The 24,926-nt window shown below is 34.8% G+C and overlaps 1 protein-coding gene across 2 annotated transcripts in view; it reads right to left on the reverse strand.

The window, feature by feature from the left end:
- Nucleotides 1-24,926, reverse strand: part of LOC129954041 (peripheral-type benzodiazepine receptor-associated protein 1-like) — a 134,050-nt gene that overhangs the window by 60,846 nt on the left and 48,278 nt on the right. For both annotated transcript variants that reach the window (XM_056067672.1, XM_056067671.1), the window contains 3 exons: nucleotides 21,287-21,682; nucleotides 15,549-15,830; nucleotides 14,259-14,553 (listed from right to left, as the gene is read on the reverse strand). In XM_056067672.1, coding sequence (XP_055923647.1) covers nucleotides 14,259-14,553; nucleotides 15,549-15,830; nucleotides 21,287-21,682 — 973 coding nt within the window. The remainder of the gene's footprint in view (nucleotides 1-14,258; nucleotides 14,554-15,548; nucleotides 15,831-21,286; nucleotides 21,683-24,926) is intronic.

Raw genomic sequence — 24,926 nt, forward strand, 5'->3', positions numbered from 1 at the left:
GGTTTTGGTACGTAAGCCAGGAAAAAACCGCTTATGTCTCGATTCCAGGAAGCTCAACAAAGCAACAGAAAATGACGCCTATCCATTTCCCAACGTAGAGAATCTTTTATGTCGTCAATCGGATACACATTACATTAGTAGTGTTGACCTTGAAGATGCTTTCTAGCAAATTCCTCTTTCGAAAGAGTCACGGTAGACCATTATATCATTTCAAGGTCATGTCCTTTGGCTTATGCAATGCTGCCCAGTGCTCCAATCTTAGTCAATCCGGACTTTAACAAACCCTTTATTATATTATGTGATGCGTCGTCAAATGGCGTAGGTTGCGTTCTCAGTCAGTTGGATGATAATGAATTGTAAGGACCAATTAACTACTACTCCTACAAACTTAATCAAGCGCAGCGTAACTATAGTGTTACTGAATGTTTAGCTGCTGCTTTGGGGGTATAAAGTTTCGGCCGTATGTTGAACGCTATTATTACTTTTATTACTGACCATTCGAGTCTTAGATGGCTCATGAATCAGAAAGATTTGTGTGGGAGGTTAGCACATTGGGGTTTGAGATTATAACAATTTTTTTTTTCGTAATTGAGCATCAAACGAGCTCGCAAAGTGTTGCACCAGACGCTGTTTCCAGAGTGTTTGCAGTCGATGAAAGAGTGACATTATCAATTCTGAGGTCTTACAAATCGATTTGATCCTTCATTTAAATCAGACGAGTACCTGTAGTTGATCGGGACAATTAACCAAAACCAGAATCAGATACCTGGTCTCTTCGGAGTTCTTTGTGTACAAGAATGTTAAACGCTCAACGGAGAAACCAATTCAAGATGATCGTAATTGGAAATTGTGGATTCGCTAACCAACCGTCTTATGCGACTAGCTCATGATCCATCCCTCGCTTGGTGAATTTAAGAAGATATTGTATCGCGTCAGAGACCTATTTTACCTTGGCGGAAAATCTTAAGGAACGGTGCATGCTTAAGATAGATGAACTTTATGACAACTTGTTTTCTTAATTATTGTGAAGAAAAACATTCAAGGATACATACAAATTCCATGAGGCCAAGGTGGACATCTTGATTTCCGCCGAGAGGAAATTCTGTCTTTTCGCTTATCAAACTTCAGCTTCAACTTACGTAATTAAAAGAAAATATCATTTCTTACATGACCAAAAGTTACGGCAAAAAATACTGCAATGCCCCAAAGGCAGTAAAAAATTGTGGTCATTTGTAAAAACATGAAGAATTCTACCTCTTCTTCGGTTCTTACGCTCGTTGTGAATGATACTCCTTTTGTTAGCTCTTTAGCGAAATCTAATCTCTTTGCTAGGCAGTTCGCCACCAATTCAACGCTGCCAGTGAGTGTTATGACTCCGACTCTATTTGAACGAGTTAGTGATTCTATGGGGGACAAATCTTTTTCCTCACTCGTACTGTAGCGAAAGTCCTAAAAGATCTTAACATACATAAATCTGCTGGTCCGGATGGTATCCCTGCTATTCTTCTGAAAAGGTGTTCTTTATCACTGGCAAAACCACTGCGTAAGCTTTTTCATCTGTCCTACTCCTCAGGTCTAGTTCCGAGCTGATGGAAAACCGCATTTGTCTAGCCTATTCCAAAAAAGGGCGAATCTTAATCACCGTCTGATAACCGACCGATTGCATTTACGTCCCTTCTTTCCAAGGTCATGGAAACGCTGATTAATTATCAGCTCAAGAAATATCTTGAAGATCCAAAGCTTCTTAATTACCGACAATACGGCTTTCGCAGCAATAGGTATGCTGGTGATCTCATGGTTCAACTCACTAAACAGTGGTATAAATCTTAACATAGTTTTGGAGAAAGAAAGATTATTGCACTTGCTATTCCAAAAGTATTTGATAGGGTTTGGCATCAGGCTCTCTTATCGAAAATGCGTGCTTTCGGTTTTCATGAATCCTGCTTCATTGGATTAGTAATTAGCTTTCGAATCGTTCAATACAAGTGGTATTGGATTTATTCAAGTCTGAAAACCACAAAATAAATACTGGTGTGCCCCAAGGTTTTTATCTCATTTCTATTTTTATATTATTATCATTTTACACCCCTCTTCTTCGGATGTGGAACTGCGACGACAAAATATGATAAGCTTATTAGATTCCGACCTAAACAGCATTGTACAATGGGTAATAAGAAACCGCGTGGAATTTAATGCTTCGAAAACCCAATGCTGTCTTGTATCGTTAAAGCGAAATATAACTCACCTGCCATTATCCATAAATGGCACTTGCATCTAGGAAACTGAACATCTCGATAATCTCGGTTGTGTATCACTAACCACCTTTTGTGGGACGATCACATACGCGATGTCGCCAAAAATGCCGAAAGATGTTTGAGTTTTCTAAGGCGATGCAAGAAGTTTTTCTTTCCCTTTGATCTGGCTGTTATTTACAAGACTTACATACGTCCAAAGCTTGAGTATAACTCCCATATCTGTGCTGGTGCATCTGCAACTTACTTAAGCCTCTTGGATAGTATTGAACGTAGAGCATTAGATTTATTGGTGATATTACCATCATAAAATCATTTACGTCACTTGAACATCATCGAAATGTTTCTTGTCTCACCCTCTTTTACCGTTATTTTAATGGTTTATCAAATCAAATGGGGGGGCGCAACGGTCCGTTGTGAACCAGGGCCTAGTGACTTACAACTCTCAACCATTCCTGTGTGCGAGTACTGTTGTCAGGAATGGAGGGGACCTACAATTTTAGGCCGAATCCGAACGGCTAGTTTGAGAAAGCACTTTTTCATGACAAGAATTACTCTTAAAGGATTTGTCAATTCCTCGCAAGAGGCAGTACCCACGAAAATTATTTTTTTTTTTTAAATTAAGGATTGAGCCCAAGACCCCTTGCATGACAGTCCAACGCACTAACCATCATGCCACGGGTACTACTTTAATGGTTTATGCTCTAGTGAAATAGCCAGCTGCATTCCTCCCCTTAAACAGTTTAACCGTAATACTCGCGCTTCTAGGAATGCTCATCAATTTACACTCGAGCTCATCTTCGGTCGTACTGTAAAGTACAGAGATTCGTTCTTTAGCCGTACTATGCGAATGTGGAATGCCTTGCCACAATCTGTCTTTCCCAGCTATTGCAATATTCAGGAATTTAAAACCAATGTCCACCGACATCTCCTTTCAACCCCTCTCTCCCTTTCCTAGTGCTCACACTGTGTCTACATATTAAAGGTAGTATATCCCTCTGAGTGTGCGCTTATTATAAAACAAAAAAAAATTTACAAAAGCAAATAAAAAAGAAATAGGACATCTATAAAAAAAGGAAAAATAAATTCGTACCCTAAGGAAATATTCGTGCTCTTTTACAATCATACACTCACACATTAATTCATTTCATATATTCACACATTCATAATTCAAAACGTTCACACATACACAAATTATTTCATTTACATAAATAGATTAACTGATTGTTGTCGTTAATTATTATATTTCCTTTTTTTTCTTAATTATTTAAATATTAAAAACATACCCGTGGCATGATGGTTAGTGCGTTGGACTGTCATGCAAGGGGTATTGATTTCAATCCCTGCCTGTGCCACCTTAATTTAAAAAAAAAATAATTTTCGCGGGTACTGCTTCTTGCGAGGAATTGACAAATCCTTCAGAGTAATTCTTGTCATGAAAAAGTGCTTTCTCAAATAAGCCTTTCGGATTCGGCCTAAAATTGTAGGTCAATTCCATTCCTGACAACAGTATTTGCACACAGGAATGGTTGAGAGTTTTAAGTCACTAGGCCCTGGTTCGCAACGGATTCTTGTGTCACCCAAAAAAAAAAAAGAAATATATAAAAGTCACACATTCATATACAGGTGCACCAGAGAAACTTAATTATTTGAAAGGTCAATAAAAAAAAGTACTTCAGTTATTGTTTAAATTTTTTTTTATTCGAGAATACAATATTCCAATTTTTTTTGCAGTCTTAAAAATGACATCGGATAAATGGCGACCCCCATTGCGCATACATTGATGAAGTCGATTTTTGAAATTGGTATCCACTCTTCGCAGCATATCAATCGGTATGTTGGCAATGGCGTCGCGAATGTTGTTCTTGAGGTGTGCTTTGGTCCGTGGTCGATCGACATAAACCAGGGATTTCAAATAACCCCATAAAAAGAAATCGCATGGAGTCAAATCTGGAGAGCGTGCCGGCCATTGGAGATCGCCTCTGAGAGAGATGGGGCAGTCAGGGAAATGTTGTCGCAACAAATTCATTGAGTCTCGTGCTGTGTGTGCTGTGGCTCCATGTTGCTGAAACCACACGTTCCTAACGTTCATTTCTTCGAGTCTTGGAAGAAAAAATTCCTCGATCATGCTTCTGTAACGAGCTCCATTCACGGTAACAGGACACTGAAGTCAGTCAGTTAATTCGAGTGACCCTAGTCTGTTCCCTACAATCAACAAGATATTCAGGAAAAAGAACGACAATGACCTTCCCAGTCTGAAACTCCAAAGAACCGAAGAAAACAGAGACGTACTCAGGACAGCGCAAATAGATCCAGAAGAAGCCATATTTGACAATGACTTTTATATAATTTAAGATCCGAAGGAAAAATTGGAGGCGGTGGGAGCTGCTTTCCAGCAAGTGTACAAGGTGAATGTTAGCATTCGCCCCAACCACGACCTGGAAAACAGAGCCGTACTTAATGACTATTACCTACGTAATGATATCATACATTGGCGATCTGAGAACAGCGGTTTCATGCGGTTCAATGACGACTCCTTGGCAAATGCCTTAATCGCCGAGCAAAAGGGACCAAGTCATAGTGACGAAGGTTGAGCTTCAGCTTATCCATAATTCAATAAAAAACAAAAAGTCAGTAAATGTCGATGGTATATCCAAAGTTGTACTAAGACATTTACCGATGGAAGCAATTGACATTTACACCACACCCTTCAACAATGCACTGAATAATGCATATTATCCAATGCATTGGAAGACCGCTGTGGTTCATCCTCTCCCGAAAAAGGGAAAGGACAACTCCAACCCGTCAAATCTTCGGTCGATAAGTCTTCTTCCGAGCATCAGCAAAGTTTTCGAAAAAATCATTAATAAGGCTCTGACTAAGTGGGCTGCGGACAACAAAATAATTCCGGATACACAGTTCGGGTTCAAGGCGGGCCATGACACAATTCATGCTGCGTCTAAACTCGTTTCTGATATCCAATGGAATAAATCAAACCAACAATGCACAGGTGCTGTTCTGGTTGATTTGGAAAAGGCTTTTGACACCCTATAGTAAGAAAGTCTTCACCTAAAACTGAGCAGGCTTGGCATTGTTGAATATAATTTTTGATATGCTTAACTGTAGAAAGTTTGTTGTCAAAAGTGGCAATGTAACTTCTACCACAACATTCTCAATTAAAAATAGTCTTCAACAGGGAGCGGTGAATTCGCCGATTTTCTTCAGCATTTACACCATCGATCTGATAGGTAGTCTTACAAAGGCAATTGCGTACGCCGACAATCTAATTGCGTACAGAACGGCCCGAATGGTTGAGGTTATTAGAATTCTCTTGCAGCGTGATTTCGACAAGATTCAGCGATATTGCGACGACTTTAAACTGAAAATAAATGTCCAGAAGTCAGAGACAATTCTGTTTCGGACTCCTATGGCTGGGGCCACGAGGGATACGTGCAAGAATTGGCGCAAGATGGTCATCGTTGATCTTCACGGGCAGCCATTAGAGAGCAAAAGTGTAGTGAATTACCTCGGTTTCTGGTTAGATTAGTATTTATATTTTGACAGACACACATATAAATGCTGCTCTGACCATTGCCAGAGATGTCGAACAGCCGAATCTTCTTATGTGCATTACTATTCCAACGATTTCCTATACAACGGGCTTGAATCAACAGAATTGACAATTTCGTGATAAAACTCGTTCGAGGTCTAATTGCAAGAGCTATGTCTTCGACCAACAATTTCATTTTCGAGGCGTTCTATCCGAACGACGAGTATTTTGAGAGTGCACGCTTGAGCGGCTTCATTCCCCATAGGCATTCCTCTTTTTAGATAGATGCGGTCTGATACAGGATAGATTGGCAGTTCCGTTAATCTACCAAGTCAGACGACGAACCGTGGATAGGCGACTCCTGTAGAATCGGGACGTTATGACACAAGGCGGAGCAGAGCTCCTTCGGTTCAGTAGGGCTGTGTCCGAACGGGACCGAACTGATAGGGTGAAGCAGGAGAACCAGTTTTGGTGGCTTCAATCGGCACTTGATATTGGGTAGTCGGGATGGGGTTTTAAGCCTTGGCCGGCTTACATACTTGTTCAATAGTATAAGGGTTTTGCTTAAAGTAGAATAGGCATGGCGGCACGAAAAAAAATACAAAAAAAAAACACAAAAAAAAAAAAAAAAAAGTGCGTTGGACTGTTATGCAAGGGTTTTTGGGTTCAATCCCTGCCTGTGCCACCTTAATTTAAAAAAAAAATAATTCTCGCGGGTACTGCTTCTTGCGAGGAATTGACAAATCCTCCAAGAGTAATTCTTGTCATGAAAAAGTGCTTTCTCAAATAAGCCGTTCGGATTCGGCCTAAAATTGTAGGGATCATGCAAAATATGGGCGATGAGAGGAATCAATATATATATATTTACTATAGTACTCTCATGAAGAGAAACGATCGAAGCGACATCTGAGAGGCGTGGAGATGATTGAATTTAATCCCTTTTTTATGTCCCGCAATTGTTGGGAAGAGTTGAGAATGAGGGAAATTTCAACAATAATTAAGGGATAGAAAATAGAGAAGAACATATGCAAATGTAGTAGGAGATCGAGGGAGACAATAGCAACAACGTTTTGACATTATACGTGTGTATGCATATTATACTTGAAGAGGAAAGTTATTACGGTTATGCTTTGGCAAGAAATTGAAAAAGTATAAGGAAAACAATAACAACGCAAAAAAGTACTGCAAGAGTATTTGTTGGGGTAGGTAGTTAATATGATATATTTTTTAATATATTTGTTTTTCAATTCAATAGGGTGTTCCCGATAATTGTCTTTATTTTTGATATGACTCTTAAATTAAAAAAAAATTATATTTTATCTTTTTCATACCAACAATTTAGTGTGATATAGCTCCTTTAGCTTGTCCGTTTCATATGTATATGTATAGGTATATGCATATAAAGGGTGAGCTTTTAAAAGCTATAGTAAAGTTAAATAAAAACACATATAAATTCAAAAAATGCATGAAATATTTATTTAAACGGATAGTACGGTCCATATAATTTAAGTTTTGAAGAATATTTCTTGCAAATGTTGACTTTGACTGCGCCTTAAATGGTCCATCCGATTAGTCCAATTTTGGCACAAAAAATAGTCTTAAGGCTAAATCGCACGATCTAGGCGGCCAACTGGGTAAACAAAAGTTGGATATCATCTCACGTTTCATAGTTACGTTACGATTCGCATTATCTTTGAAGAAGTACGGTCCAATGATGCAACCAGCCCATAAACTGCACCAAACTGTGACTTTTTCTGGATGCATTGGTAGCTCTTGAAATGCTTCTGGCTGATATTCATTGAGCCAAAAATAAGCTTCGCTTGCTAGAAGAAGCGTGCGATGAACTTTCTCAACAGAGCAGCTGTTTTGAGAGTAAAATTTAATAATTTGCAAGTGTTGAGTGTTTGTAGGACGATTCATGGTTAAATTATAGACCAAACTGAAGATGTTTGACAATGAAATGAAACACAAAATGTGCGTCAGCTGTTTAAACCAATGTTGCCAAAAAGATAATAGCTACAAAATCACCCTTTACTTTAAAAGGGACTCTTTTGCTTTCAAAAGGATTTTTTTCTTGATAAGATATTCATTAATAATTTCGATTGCGTCAATACTTGCAGCTAAAGCTCAAATTATCTGCGAATTTCTTGGTAAGTTCTCATGTTCAAACTTATGTGGAAGCATGGTCATGTTAATGTTGTAAGTAAGAAACTCTTAAAACAAGGTTCATACTTGGCTTGCAATGCTCCAACAATTATGTTTGAATCTTTTACAAGAACAGATCTCAAAAGATTAAAACCAAAAAAAGTAAAATGGTCTGTACTGTTATTATAATTCTCCATACAAGAAACACTTCCATTCTGTCCAAATTACTACCATTTAATTATGATATCTCATATATAAGTTTTATGCCTTTCCAATTTAGGCATTGACACTTGTGTTAATTTTTCAACGTACATACTATATTTATTTATTTACATGTTTTTATAAGAAAATTAAAAATTCAGTGCCGTACATTCTCTTAAGCCGTTAAAAAAAAACAAAAAAAAAACGACCCAATTTTGAATACCTTTTAATGTATGCAATTTTGATTGTATTTGTACTTGATGCGTACAAATAACAAATAATACGCAATAATAACAACAACAATCTTTAATACATCATATGCCAAATATGGCAACATTTCAATTTTCGGAAAAATTCAAAACTGAAAATTTAAAATCAAAGGAGAATTATTAAATTCAAAAAACCTACAACCTTATAATATACATACATAGCTACAAACATGTGTATTTGTATATGCCAAATATGGCAACATTTCATTATTCACAAAAATTGAAAATTTAAAATAAAACGAGAATTTTCAAATTCGAAATACCTACAACGGTAAAGTATACATAGCTACAAACATATGTATGCATATGCACAACTCCTCTACATTCCCACGTTAAAGCAAAAAAAAATGTAATCAAATATTTTTCCTTTTTCGTTTGACATTTGTATTTTGGCTATCTCCCTCGAACATATTAATGCTTATGAAACTTAAACAAATTTACTTTTCTCATTCTTTCTTTAGTAATTTTCTCCTCATTCTAAATTCCCTACCAAGTACTTTGATACAAAAAAAAAAAATTTCGTCTCATAACAGTATCTACTATAGTAAATATATATACAATAATGGAGGAATTTTAAGCATAGTTTGCCCGATACATACAAAAGTAGACTATCTAAATTGTGCCAACTACAGAGGCATCAGTCTACTTAACATTGCGTATAACGTCTGAAGCCGCGCGTCAACAACCTGATAGGTCCTTATCAGTATGGCTTCAGACCAGGAAAGACCACTATCGACCAAAAATTCACACTACGGCAGAATGACGATGAAGAACGCAATCTGCTCTATCAAGTTGGGAAAAGATCTCACCGATGCATTTGATGTCAAAAAAGGTTTTAGATAACGACTTCTTCAATATCGTTCTGGAAAGAATTGTGCAAAACTCACCCATTAACACTAAAGGAACGAACTTCAAAAAAAATAAATAAATTGGGTGGAGCAACAGTCCGTTTGAGAACTAGGGCCTAGTGACTGACAACTCTCAACCATTCCTATGTGCTAGTACTGTTGTCAGGGATGGAAGGGACCTACAGTTTTAAGCCGAATCCGAACGGAAAATTTGAGAAAGCACTTTTCATGACAAGAATTCCTATTGGAGAATTTGTCAATTCCTCGCAAGAGGCAGTACCCGTGAAAAAAAATGTTAGGTGGCATAGGCAGGGATTGAACCCAGGACCTCCCGCATGACAGTCCATCGCGCTAACAATCATGCCACGGGTACTACGTAACGACCTTCCAAAGGTCCATCCAATTTCTCGGATACGCTGATGATATTAACACAATTGGAAGATCAAAGCGTGATGACAGTGAAGCGTTTTTGAGCATTGCGACGGAAGAGAAGAAGATGGGTTAAGTGGTCAATGGAGCAGGACCAAGAATATGCTGTCATCAAAAAAGGATATTGAACAATGATGTTTTAAACAAAATGTCACCATGGACAGCTAAAACTTCGAGGTAGTTAAGTACTTTGTATGCCTAGGCACCGTTATAAACACAGAGAATGACACAAGCGTTGAAATCAAACGAAAAATAACTCTTGCAAATCGCTGCTTCCTTAGACCTAGAAGGAAATTGAAAAGTAAAGTCCTTTCTCGAGTTTCTCAAATCACCATCTATGAGACACTCACTATCTCGGTTCTCATTAATGGCGCTGAGGCCTGGACTCTGTCAAAGAAAGATGAGAACGGCTTAAAATATTCCGACAGAAAAATTCTTCATGTGATTTTTAGTCCGGTATGCATAGATGGAGATTGGAGGAGAAGATAAAACGACGAACTGTACGGGCTGTATAGCGACACTAACCCAGTTAACAGAATTAAAGTAGAATCATGTAGACCCAATGGCCATCAACGCTCCAGCACGGAAGGTCTTCGAATCCAATCGTGAGAGATTGTGCAGTAGAGGAAGACCGCGACTCGGTGGCGCATTTAGGTGGGTGAAGACATCAACCAACTTGGCGTGCATCGGACCGTAGCACCACCTTAAGTAAGTAAGTCAGTTTAAAAAAAAAAAAACAGAAAACCAAAAATAAACTCAACTATAAAGCACAATTGCTACTAATAAGCAAAACTACCGCTTTACTGGACAGCCGAGAATTAAAACTATATGATGTGCTCGAAGTTCATCCCACCGAAACTTGTTTACTTGCTATTACAACTGCAACCTACAAATTCAGTTGTAAGAAGTCTTTAATTTACGAGTTGTCTACATTGCAGTAAATTAAAAACTTTTGAGCACTACTGTATGTTGAGTTGTTTCCACCGTTATATGACTAATTAAAACTTGGATCTCTGCCTAAGGCAAGCGCTGCTTGTGCTGTAATAAGTATCTATTTGTAGACAGAACATCTGCCTCTAAATTAATTTCTAATAACCCTTATACGAGTACCGTAAAAATAAGCTGGCACTGTGCTTCATATGTTTCTGTAAGTTGATTAACATTACGTAATTTGTTTGATATTCCATTTATTGCTTGATTAAATAGTTAAATGCTTGTGGTCTGGTCTGGTTTAAACATTTTTATTTAAACATAAGTAGGCTATAAATGTATCTTATGCTGACATCTTTTTCAATTTTATTTTCACTGTTACATTAATCTGTTGGTTTGTCATTTATGTATTTATTCATGTACATTATATTTATATAAACAGAAAAAAAACATTTATTTTTAAATGTTGCTCGGTCCATGATATTGATGCTTTAATAGGGTTAATTATATTACGTTAGCGGCTATAATTTTTAATTTTTTACTGTCCAATATTTTATTATTATACATTTATTACTTTCATGACTTTCGCACAGAAAAACATTATTTAAGCCTTCTGCATAGCTGTGAAGTCAGTGTCACGATTTGGATAGCGATTTCTTATTACGGAACATTGAACTACAATTTATTACATCGCGAATAATACCAACGTCAACAAAGGTGCGCTTAAAAGGCCACCCCATAAGCTTCTTATCTTTTATAATTAATAGAATGGTAATTCCAGAGATAATGTTCCTATCTATTCAGCGGGTCAGTAAAACAATAAACGAGAGTCAAAATGTAGAAATATTAATATGACCTCCATACGCGCTTGATCTTAACACCGTTGAAAATGTTTGGGAATTTTTCTCCCGTAAAGTGTATGAGTCGGAGGGATAATATTAGATAAGATATCCATAATAGAGAGAATTAAGACAGCGTGGACAGATATTTTTATCCAATACACTAAAACACTCTATGACTTAATTTCAAACCGAATGTTTGAAACAATTTCAAAAAAAGGTAGTATTACACATTATTAATATACATTATTAAGTCTCTTCCTATTTATTTTTCTTCTTTTCATCCATTTTTTGCTTTTGAACCTTTTCAGATGAGCCAAAAAACGTTCGTTTTTTTGTAAGAAATTAAGTTTAGCAGGCCAGAGAGAATAACAGAAAGTTTTAAGAGACAATTTGTTCTCCCAAGCTAATTGCGTAATAATGCTCTTTATGACAACCATAAACTAAATGGACAGTTGCCATATGTATGCAAAAACATTTCAAGCCATTGTAATAACAGTTCAACGAGAATAAATAACAATTTCAGATTAAATAGTTCTATTCAAAGTCCTCATTCTAACACTAGTAGTAGTTGTAATAGATCCTCACTATCGGATTCAATGGACACTTTAAGTCCACCTACAAATAGAGAAAGAATGGACAGACTTTTAATATTGAGAGCAATCCTAAAGAAAATGGCTCTTCGAATTCATCGGATATGAACGTTGTCGATGACATTTATTTTCAAATTTAACCTGAAAACAGACCGTAAAATAATTGGAAAAAAAATGGAGATAAACATCCATTGCCAAATATAACAGACATTTTAATTAAACTAGGAAGATGCACATACTCTTTAACGCTTTTTCCCAATTTCAGCTACCATCAAATTGAAATTAGAGAGGAAGACATGCCAAAGACAACATTTTCATTTGAAATGGGACTTACGAACTTCTTCGCAAGCAATTCGGCTCAAATAACACTTCGTCTCCTTTCAAAGAATTTAAGGCGTATGAATTTATATTAATATAATTTGCAAAGCTATGAACCATCTCAATTTTTATTAATTGTAATTGCATAGGTACATCCAATCTAAAAATATTGGAGCAAAATCTTAAACAGCCTATTGTTAGTTAGCAATTTCTTAAATATTTATGAATTTAAATTGCTTTAACTATTTCACAAATAAAAAACTACAACACATTAACAATGGGCTAATGTTAGAAATTGTGAACTTCTCGTCATTTGCGCTCTTTCCTAAAAAAAAAAAACAAATTAAGAAGTCAGATATAAAGATAGCTTTCATGAGATTATAATTAAAAATTTTGAACTGTGACCGCCGATTTGCTCATAAATCAAGTAATTTAAAAAAAATACATCCATTTCCAACAGCATGAGGTTTTACAATTTCCATCACGATAAAGGGGTTTAAAATAAGTGCCAAATTAAAGACAAAAAATAAAACAATATTGCCACCTTTAAAGAGGTCACATAAATAGTCACTCATTGTCACAAAGTAGAAAAATTATGTTAATCATAAATTGAGGACATAAAGAGAGGACAAACCTGTACTCTTGTCTAATATACATTTCCATACACTTTAGGTAGAATATCTTATAATCGTATGAAATTCGTGACTAATTATTTTTCAATAATACATATTTTGTTGGCTGGTTACTGTGTGTAAATCCGACTCTTAAACCGAAAATTTTAGCTGTGATAAAAACAGTTAATGCTGATTGTTAATTTGTTAATTGTTGAACAAGACTAGAGACTTACCAAACCCTGAGTAAGAAGAGTTATAATATTATTTCAACTACATCACAACGCCATGTACATTAGAGTACATTAGATGTGAAGGTGCATTCTTTGAAAACGAAGTTGGTAAGTACTTCGTAATTTGCAATGGAATACGGTTTATGTTATATAAAGTATTGTCGAAATTCACGAACAAAATATGCTGTAGATCACATGAACTAGTGCTCAAATTTGTAAACTCCTCCTCGATTATATGTTCAAATCACATTAAACACCAGATTATCGAGGTTCAATAAATTGAAATATAAGTTTAAATGTTTCCTCTAATTGATTTTAAGATCAGCGGCCTATTTCACCATCTTCCAAATTTGGGGTTACACAAAAGAATATTGATTTACGATTTATTATAATTTCACCAAACATTCTTGGTAACAATTTTGTATTTTTAAATATTTTGCAATGGAACATTTGTGCGAAGATTTCCTTCTCTATTCCACCAAATTAGCAATTAAGTTGTTATTTAGAACTTTATAACATATTTTAATATTAATTTGTAACTTTCCGTTTCACCAAAGAATATTAATTTTCAAAATTTGTCGAGTCCGTAAGAATACTCTACATTTTCAAATATTATAAAAATGTCCTCTAATGTAGTCAAAGAGATTTTATTGAAAAAAAATGCAAATAAAAAGTTAATCTTAGTCCAGCTGCAACGACAAGTACGAACACGGTACGGTCTATACAATTTTCTTGTACAATTTTTTTTGTAAAAGTGCAGATTTGTGGTTACAACTTGTATTTTGGTGAAATAGACCACACGTATAAATTAATAATTAATGCTATTCAGTGTCCATAGCACACAGTATACAAGCTCATGAATAAGTCGAAAGCTTTTTTTTTTCAAAGTAAAAATAATTTGTATTACTCTACTCGTAATATCATTTCTTAAAATAAGATTATATTTATGAAATAAAAATATTTTGCAACACAAAAGTGAACAAAAAATTCCCTTTTTAAAGACATAATACAAAAATAAGAATATACGAAAATCATCAAACCTTTTCTAATGGTACCACGTTGATAAGAATCTGTTATAACCATTTCTCGTGGGGGGGGAGGTGGTCCTCTAGCTCCTGGTCCTTGACCCTTTCCTCTGTTGTTTAAGTTTCTTTGTGCCGCCATGTTTATACCACTTGAGGACATCTGATTGTTGTATTGTTCAGGTGCTTCAGCCAGGAAGTTTGATGGCACTAGGCCACGGACCCCATCCAGTTCACCCATGAAAAATCCATCTTCATCCATTTCCCCATACACAAGTATAAGTTCACCAGTTTTGAAACTAAGTTCCACTTGCTATAAAATGAAAAGCAAAGAATTAATATAGTTATATAACTTCCAGTGTAAGTATTTATATGATTTTATATAATTTAGTAGAATCATACCGATTTCGCCAATTTTAATAAAAATTTAAAAAAGCAAACTGCGATTTAGTAAGAGCAAAAATCATTCTTTATTCAATGTTTTTTTTTTTTTAAATCTACCCGGGTCCCTACTTTGGAGCACTCTTTTGCTCAATCCTTCTATAATAATTTTATTTTCACATTAAATCATTTATCTTTTTGGATTTTGCACAATATTTTAAACAATTAATACATAAAATCGTGGTCTGATAAAAATCATGGCATTTTATGGTAAAAAACCATCAACTTAATTTGCTTCAGATTCCTTTCTGCATTATTTTCTGTATATTTGGAGTAGATATCTTTACTGGTTCTTGGAATATGGACGACGAAAAGAGCTTCCCGAACAACGTACGTACAGACATCTCCTAAAAATCTTTTATTTAAATTCTAGATGCCTTGAAACGTCGAGAAATGTCATAATTTTAAGTGTGACAAATCGGACCAATTACAATAACTTCTTTCCCTTAGTTAGTAAATCATTACGGAATGGGTAAGGAAAAGAGTGGTCCAAAGTAGAAGTTCCGGAAAATTTGAACAAATACATCAGTTAATCGAAAACTATTATGATTCGGGATAAACAAGTTACCAAATTCAGAAAGGTCATAACCTAGTCTATTGCTGTATTTAATTTGTACCATCTATTACTTGCCACCCTGTATATATGTATGCTTATATAACCTATTATCATTAAAAGAAACGGAAGCAAAAACTAAAAACTAAACTAATCCATTTCTGCAATCTCTAACTTCCATAAGAGCAACCAAAAATCCTTCTCTTGAGCAATATTTTGGCTCTGAGAATTTACATGTAAATATGTAGAATACCCAAACATTAAGTAGCGTTGAAAATGTATATTATTATTTTATATAGCTTAGTAAAACTTACTTCCGCATCAACATTTGGACTAAGTTCTTGTGGATCATAGTCATAAAGTGCGACCATTCGTTTAACAGGCGTATTTGCGTAGATATCACCCCATCGATCTCTGCTTATATTTCGCATGCTTTGCGTCGTCGTTGCAATTGGTTTGACAACAGGAACTGAACTAGACGCTCCCAGATTAGTTTGGCTTTCATCTATTTCTGTAACCATATTATGGGGTACATATCCTCTTCTACCTCGTAGTTCACCCCAGTAAAACCCGTCCCCATCTTTATCTCCATATACCTGAAAAAGTTGTAGTAGATTGTTAATACTTAGGTAGGTGCATACGTTAGGGTATTATTTTCAAATTTAAAAAAAAAATCCAAAAAATTAAAGTGATCGATTTTTTCAGTTCTTTTTTGGAGACTGTATCGCTGTCAAAGTGGTCGGCTTATAATAAATTAAAAGAGTTTAAATAAATTATTCCTTCGAAATACTTTTAAAAATATTGTTACTAAAAAAAATAGCAGACTTGGATGCGACCTCATGGATATTCTGAGATTAGTTAGATTGCAGCGATAATTTCATGTGTTATATATTTCATTAGAGATTGTCATTCAAAAAGCTTCAAGAAATATGCATTCTTCTGTTTACGGTATTCCTCATGCAGGTAATGCATTAGACTATGAGCCTAGCAAAAAATTGTTCATAATGATGAGGTGTTGGGCATTGAATTTAGGAGTAGACAAAAGTTCTTATGTTTTTTACCGAAATAAATGTTTATATCTTGTAAAACTCTAAGAAAACTTTTTTGTGTATTTAATCCGACGTATTGCAAGAATTTCTCTAATGTACAGATTATTAATTGTTTGTATTAAATTTCTACACAAAATCTTTAAAAACTCGTATAATTATGTACTTTATGTACTTAGTTCGTAATAATGTACAAATTTGAAATTGATATGTGTGTACAGTACATACATACATATGTATGTGGAATTTACATATATAATTTCATTTCATTTTTAAATTAAATATATACTTTGCAATAAACATAATTTGATTTGAAACACACATAAAGTGTTTTTTTTTTTGTAAAACTTTGAAATGGAACATGGCAAGTAAATTTTTTTTTTAATTGACATGCAATTTGCTCTATTCGAAAAATAATCTTCTGTATTGTTATAAAAATATGATTTCTGACATATTACATTCACTGTTGGCTCGGATATATTCTAGTCTGGAGGTCTAATTACTGTATATAGGCAATAACCCGGCGAATGTTGTCCCTCGAGTGGTCAACTGCTTCGGGTTTAGCGGCGTAGACTAGCGAATATCACACATCTCCACAGAAAATAGTCAATTGGCATTAAATAAAACGATCTTAGAGGAGAATTCACGGGTCGTGAGACTACATATATCGTTATCAAGAGTTCAGGTTAACACATCAATTGTGCTACGAGCTGTGCGATATGTTGTTTGTGTCATGTCTATAAAGCGGTCATAATTGACTGTTACGTTTTCGCCAACATAGGTTTTAAAGAAGTATGGACCATTTTATTCCTCCAATCCAAACATTCAGTTTTTTTTGTTTCGCACGGGTGATGAAACGTAAAAAATGAACAATTTGGAAGAGTTCAAATGTCAAACCAAACTAAAATTAAAACTTAACAACTAAATTTTATACATTTTTTTAAAGCTAAAACTTTTGTCTATTAGCTTGTTTTTAAATCAAGTCAAAACTATGCATAGTTTTTGAAAAAAAATTGTTTTAAACTCAAAATTTGAGTAAAAAAAGTCAAAAAAAAGGTTTAAAGTGTAATTTTTTAATACTTCAAGATTATCTACTATTGTTTTTATTTGAGAGTATGTTGCTCTTATTTAGTTTTGTTCGAAAACTGAAAACTAGATTATTTTGATCAAAAACAAATAAGAGCAATAAATTCTTAAAAAACAGTAGTAGATAATCTTCAAGTTTTGAAAAATTACGCTTTAAACCTTTTAATAAACTTTTTTGTACACAAATTTTAAGCTTAAAACATTAGACAAAAGTTTTGGCTAAAAAAAATGTATACAACTTAGTTGTAAGTACTACCAATATTATTAAATAATTGTTTTCCATTTAACGTACATATTTTTTTTAATTGTCCCTACTGCCTAAACGGGGGGAGATAGATCCCCCCTCCCATACTAAAAAATGATTGTTTTTAACTGTTCTATACAAAACTGTCATCAAACTTTGAAGCCTTACTTATTGTACTCTCGCCAAAATGAATATCCAGACGCGTTCAAATAGAAATATAAAAAAAATTAAAAATCTAACTATTTTATGCATACAAAACGGCGCTGCACAAAAGGACTAAAACTGATCGCGAGCTCTACGAGCAGAAGAGGAGAGAGGAACACCGGCTTCTTAGATTTAAAAAAGAGAGCATGAGAAGCGCGCGATCGAGGAGATAGAGGGATGCCACACCAAGAATGAGGTTCGTAAATTTTACCAAATGGTAAAAACAACCTCCCAAGGGTACCAGCCACGATCCGAAGCCTGTAAAGACGATCAGGGGAACATCGTAGTTGAACCGCAGCCGATGCTGAGGATATGGAAAGATCACTTCTCCAAATTATATAACGGCGATGACGAACCAAATTCCGCTGTAAGGGAGATAGGACCACTTAACCTCGGCAACGCAGATAAACAATTCCACCTACCCGACCTTGACGAAGTAGCTATATCTAAACTTAAGTCAAGCAAAGCTGCTGGAGCTGACGGCATCGCTGCCGAACTATTCAAAGCAGCAGCCAATGGCTTTGTAGGGAGCATGCACCAACTCATCTGCAAAATTTGGTCGGAAGAAAGCATGCCCGATGAGTGGAATCTCAGCATAGTGTGCCCGATACATAAGAAAGGAGACCCTCTAAACTGCGCCAACTGTGGAGGCATCAGTCTGCTCAACATTGCATATAAGATCCTATCTGCCGTATTATGTGAACGTCTGAAGCCGTTCGTCAACAACCTGATAGGTCCTTATCAGTGTGGCTTCAGACCAGGAAAGTCTACTATCGACCAAGTATTCACACTACAGCAGATCTTGGTAAAAACCCAGGAACTTCAAAGCAATACCCACCACCTTTTTATCGATTTTAAAGCCGCGAATGACAGCATCCATAGGGAAGTGCTCTACAGAGCAATGTCTAGTTTTAGCATCCCTGTAAAACTTATCCGTTTGTGCAAAATGACGATGGAGAATGCACGCTGCTCTATCAAGGTCGAAAAGATCTTACCGATACATTTGATGTCAAAAAAGGTTTTAAACAAGGCGATGCACATTCATGCGACTTCTTCAACATCGTTCTGGAAAGAATTGTGCAAATCTCAACCGTCAACACTAGAGGCACAATCTTCCAAAGGTCCATCCAATTACTCGGATATGCAGATGATATTGACATAGTTGGAAGATCAAAGCGTGATGTCAGTGTAGCGTTTTTGAGCATTGCGACGGAAGCGAAAAAGATGGGTTCAGTGGTCAATGAGGGCAGCGACACCTGCCTAGTTAGCAGAATTAATGTGCAACGGCTTAGATGGCTAAGTCATGTAGAGTGGATGGACAACAACGCTCCAGCCCGGAAGGTCTTCGAATCCAATCCCGAGGGACGGCGCAGTAGAGGAAGACCGCGACTCAGGTGGCGCACGCAGGTGGGATAGGACCTCAACTAACTTGGCGTGTGAAACTGGATACAGCTAGCTAGGGACTGATCTGGCTGGAAACGCATGTTGGTTGATGTCCTGGTCCGCCCCGGACTGTAGCGCCACCCAAAGTAAGTTACTATTTTAAGCCTGTTGAATAAGAATCCCTTTTTTAAGGTGAATCAAAATATGATAAACACACACAAGTTCATTATATTTAGCTAAATTATAAATATTTTAGAGAATGGAATTATGAATCTAGAATCACTATTTTGTATTAATTTTATATTTTTAAAATACATAGGCTTATATGATGCTAACCAAGAATATGTCATTAGTGATTTTTAAAAACTTTTTGCCTGCAATGGGGTGCGGGACAATTTCCACCTGACCCGAATCTCTAAAAATCTGTACAACAAAATAGAATAATTTAAATTTAAAAGCAAAGACAGCCATTTGTTGGCATTGTTGTATTTATAATTTTATAATTATAAAGTCACAAAAACTTAAAAAATATATTTAATATTTGTTTTGACAGCTGACTTTTTTTTCAATCGTTGTTTTTGGCCGATTGCAGTTTTTTAATTGAAAATATTCAAACGAATTTAACAATTTAAACTAAATATAATTGTGCTAATATCATCTTAAGAATAAAACACTCCAGGAAAACCTATAGTAAGACATACACAATTTACGCTTATTATGGGTAAACCATTACTAAAAAAATATACATCAATTTCTTTTATATTCAAAATGAACGAAGGATGTGTTGTAAAATTTTCTATTGCTACGGTGTACATATTATATTCCTTATAAGTGAAAAAGTTGAATATTATTTTCATTAAAATAAATGTTAAAATAAAAATTACTTTGTATAGTGATCATGATTTCGTGACAAACAATAATTAAGTCGTTACTACGAAGAGCACTTTTTGCAAATATTTAAGAAGTTTGGTTTTTAAAATTTACAAAGAGTGTTTAGTGTATGTATATCGTTTCACAAATAGCATATTTTTCACAATCATTTAACATTCCAATTAAGTTTTAAATCAGGAATTTTGTTCTTTTATTATGTTTTAAATGTAAATGAATTGTAGGTTTTGGTGAATATCTGTGATTTTATATTAGAGCAAGATTTTGAAAAAGGGACAATTTATTTGGTCAGATATTTTGTTAAAAGGAAGTTTTATAAAAGTGATGCCAATACCAAATGTATTAAAACATAAATGAATAGAATACACATTACAAAAAGACGAGGCAGTGTGACCCCATCCGTACCCGTCTATCAATATGTCTAAAACTTTTACTAAATTATTTTTGTCAGATAAGAAAATCTATATGTATCTATCTTTTTACTTGTATTTCTTGAGTCGGAAATAATTTCTCATCAGTTTGTTCATATTTATGTAGGTTTTCGTGTTTTGTAAAAAAACTTGTCAACTTTACTGAATGTAGAAAACAATATTTTATGATGGAATAAGTTTGAAGCAAATATCCTAATTCTTAAAATGATATTTTAGCCAAAAAATCAATTTTTACCAACTTTTATTGGTTAACAGAAAATTTAAATCCTTTCGATTGAGTTAATAATCCTCACATTCTGAATCAGATTGAATACATTTTCCCTAATAACCTAGTTATTGCAAAAAAGTTGTCCATTTAAGATAAGGTACGCGGTTTGATTTTCGTTGTTCTCATTTTCACATTTTCATCAATCTATCATCAATTCGGTGGAAATTGATATTAGTTGTTAAAGTGTGCGCTATATGGACTTTATCTGTAGTAGTGTGCGTGTAAATCGACATTTCAGCTTGTAGGCAAACTAGAATGACAGATATGATTCCGGTCTTCATATGGAGTGTCTTTGTTTAAATGTTAAGACAAATACGTTTCATTCAATTATATTCCTTCATCTTTTGTATTGCAAGATATAAACAGTTATTTTGAGAAAACACACAAAGTTACTCTAAGACTGCAAAGTTTGATATCAAGCTCAACGCTTCCTTTCACTGTTCGTGTGCACTGTTGGTCAGAAAAAGGCAATACCCTATGTTAGACAATAAATTAAATTTACCCTTATAGTATCTCCTTCTCGAAATGGAAGTTCCTCGTCACATCCATCTGGATTGGGACTCATTGTGCTGGGATCATAGTCAAACATTGCTATGAAATAGCGTGTTTTTTTCTGTGGCGTATGTTGCTGTGAGTGCTGTTGTGGGAGCTGATGATTTTGTTGGAGAGTTTGTTGCATATTTTGCTGTTGTAAATTTTGTTGCTGTTGTAAATTTTGTTGTTGTTGGTCATTTCCTTGCACTCTTGAACCACCGAGTGGTGCAATATAACGGTTATTGTTATTCATATTTTGTTGTAGGTTGTATTGTGGCTGTTGATGTTGAATTTGTTGTTGTTGCATAGGTGCATTTGGTCGAATTTGGGATGCATTTCGATTTGGTGGGTTCTGGTGAAATCCCTTTTTAAAAGATAAAATTAAATTTAGTATTGTTTACTGATACAGTATATCTAGCGAAATATGATCAATTCATGATAATGTATTTGAAGCAATACCTACACAAACGAATTAAATTATCTAAAATGTATTCCCATTTGGAAAATGGATAAGGTCGTCATAGATATTGGAGCATTAAATGGTGTAATTAATAAAAAAAAAAACATACTTTTACAATACATATATTCAAAACAAACAAATTCTCTTTTCAAATCAATACATTAGGTAATGACAGAAGAAGCAACTTTCCATAAAGAAAAAGTGCGAATTTTTCTTTATGGAAAGTTGCTTCTTCTCCAGTCAAAATAAATTGCACATTTCAAATCACAACCTTAATTAACCATTGTAGGTTATGGATTAATGGGAAATAATATTTTTATGAAAAAGTATGAAAGAATTGATTATAAGGCAAAATATCATACTTTTAGATGAAACCAAACAAGTACATGCCATTGCCACATGAGTTAATATTCGATGACTTCGAATAAAAAAATACAAATCATATATAAAAACCATATTATATAAAACACGTTTACGGAATTTTCATATATCTTCTTGCACAAAGGAGGTGATCTAACCGGCGCAGGGACATAAGTCCCGGGGACATAAGTCTCGAATTTCTTTTTCGGGACTTATGTCCCATTTTGATGGGTCATAAGTCCCGAATTCGATTTGGGGCTAATGTCCCACCCTACTGAGACATAAGTCCTGAATTTTTTAGCCAAAAATGGGACATGAGTCCCGAATGAAACAAAAACAAGTTGTGATACATATATATTTTTATAATAAATGATCATTTACTAAGCAAACTATAGGACTATTTTTTAACACAACATTTCAATTCAAACTTAACAAATATTTTCAACAAAACTTCAAAACTAGGCTATCTTTCAATTTTTGAGTCAGATTCTCCAATTAAACAACTGGAATAAAAATAAGATAAACGTTATTAACATAATATTTCAATAATTCTAAATAAACAACAAAAAAATAACGAAAATAGAGGTTTCTTTACATTCTCATAACAGATATAAACAGAACAAGTGGTTTGTATTATCTGCCGACAAAATGGACACAATAATTCATTTCTTAAAGCCGTTGCTTCTTCGCTGTGCTTCGAAAAGCAACTACTACACATTTTGAAATGGATGCAAGGTTGCAAAAGTATGTTTCGAGGATTTTTGAAACAAATGCTGCAGTTGACTGTTTCATTTCCTTCTGGCTGGCGTACGTCATTTAAATCATCTTCACTTTCATTCGATAAAACATCAGAGAAATCAATCTTAACGGTTTGGTTAGAATGAGCATATAATTTTGAGGATACTTGATTGATGAATTCATTTGTCAAGCTTAACTGTAAGAAGGTCTATGAATGCATTACGCTTCTCAAATTTGCCTTTGGGTCGCTCAAACATTTTCCAAGTTTCACCATCCAGCGATGAAGAAAAATCCAAAGTGCTCTTGTATTCTTCTTCAAGCAAAGTATCACAAAATTAGAAAAAATTACCGTGTTTGGGTAATACTTTACCCAACTTTTGGTTATAGGCTTCGGCATGCTGGTAGTTCTCATACCAATTTTATAAACAGAGAACTGTTTTGAGAGGTCCTGACAAATTGGAATAAATATATTGGAATATGTATATGGTGTTACAAAATATTAAAAATATTATAAATATATATTTTTGCACCTTGGATATCCATTGTCTTTTAAAATATTGAACAAAACTTTCAAAGTAAGGGTATCTACTGCAACTATTCTCCAACAAATTAAATGCTTCTCCAATCAACGACGGTTTAAGAAGCGGAAACACAAAAAACTTATTGAAAAGCTTATATGCTTCTTTGTTTTGTCGAATGGTTGGCATAAAATTCGTGATCCTTGATGCCCTCCTTCTTAGTGCCCTTATGTAATGGAACCAACAACCTCAAACTTCAGCCTCAGGGTAAGTTTTTTTAAACCCATTGCGAAGGCTTTGCTCGAAGTCAGTCGTGAATGAAGCAGCTTTAAAGTTGAACACATTTGCTTCAATAAATTGAAACATCGCGCGATTTTGTCATTTTTATTTAATAAAATTCGCAATAATTTGTTTGCCTTATAATATTTTTCTCAAATTCTTTATAACACCGACTAACCAATACCTAAATTTGCAAAATTTGCTTTTTTCCAACAGCTTGTAACTGTACTTTGCATTGGAGTAGGTACTACCGAAAACAAAATCGAGAGAATAAAACCGGTTCTACCATTTCGTCAGCTGTAGTTTCTTTAAATTGTCTCTATGCGTACATTTATGTAAAAATAAGTAAAAATAAGTAAAAATAAAAAAAAACATATACGTGGGGCATAAGTCCCGAAATATTTTTTCAGGAATTACGTCTCAGTAGGGTGGGACATAAGTCCCGAAAAAGAAATTCGGGACTTGTGTCCCGGGGACTTATGTCCCTGCGCCGATCTAACCTTCACTTCACACGTGAAACAGAAATTGCATTTATTGATACCTCACATTTCTGAAAAAGAATGTATCGCTATCCCGCAGTTTGCAAGAATAAAGTGAACTAAAGGCACGAGTACGAAACTTTGACACCAAAAACAAATAGCGATTTTGGTATAGGCTCTCAATACACGCATTTTTTAATATGGAAACAACAGAAACGCTTACAGTTATAAATTATACCTTTTTTAGACGCTAGAATTGTACACTTTATAATTAATTTTAAACAAAGTTTGTTTCATTTATTTATTTATATATTCAGCTTAATACAAGCTATCATAACATAACTTAACTTAGCACTAGCTTAACACTTTTTTTTTGCAGTTTTTGTTATCAGTTTTCAACATTAATTCATGTGGGCCATAAGGCCCACATAAAAGCTCTTTAATGTACAAGAACTAACAATTTTGATTTTATTTGACTTAAAATTACAAGGGACAGGGAATTCGGACTCAAAAAGGGAAAAAGTAAAGGGTATCTTTCAGATGGGATTTGGAAATGTTGAAATCGAAGACTACTATAGCAGCGTTGAAGTGACGAAGAATTCTGGACATTGGTTCAAAGTGCCCGTAATTACTGCGGTGATGAGGGATACAGAAAAGGGAAACAGATCGGAGATTTCGAGGGTTGGTGTTAAGATGAACATCACTCAGGAGTGCCGGGGAATCTATATTGCCCATTAACAATTGATGAGCAAATAATATATCAGCGTTTTTGCG

This window comes from Eupeodes corollae, chromosome 1, assembly GCF_945859685.1.
Source record: "Eupeodes corollae chromosome 1, idEupCoro1.1, whole genome shotgun sequence".
Taxonomy (NCBI): Eukaryota; Metazoa; Arthropoda; class Insecta; order Diptera; family Syrphidae; genus Eupeodes; species Eupeodes corollae.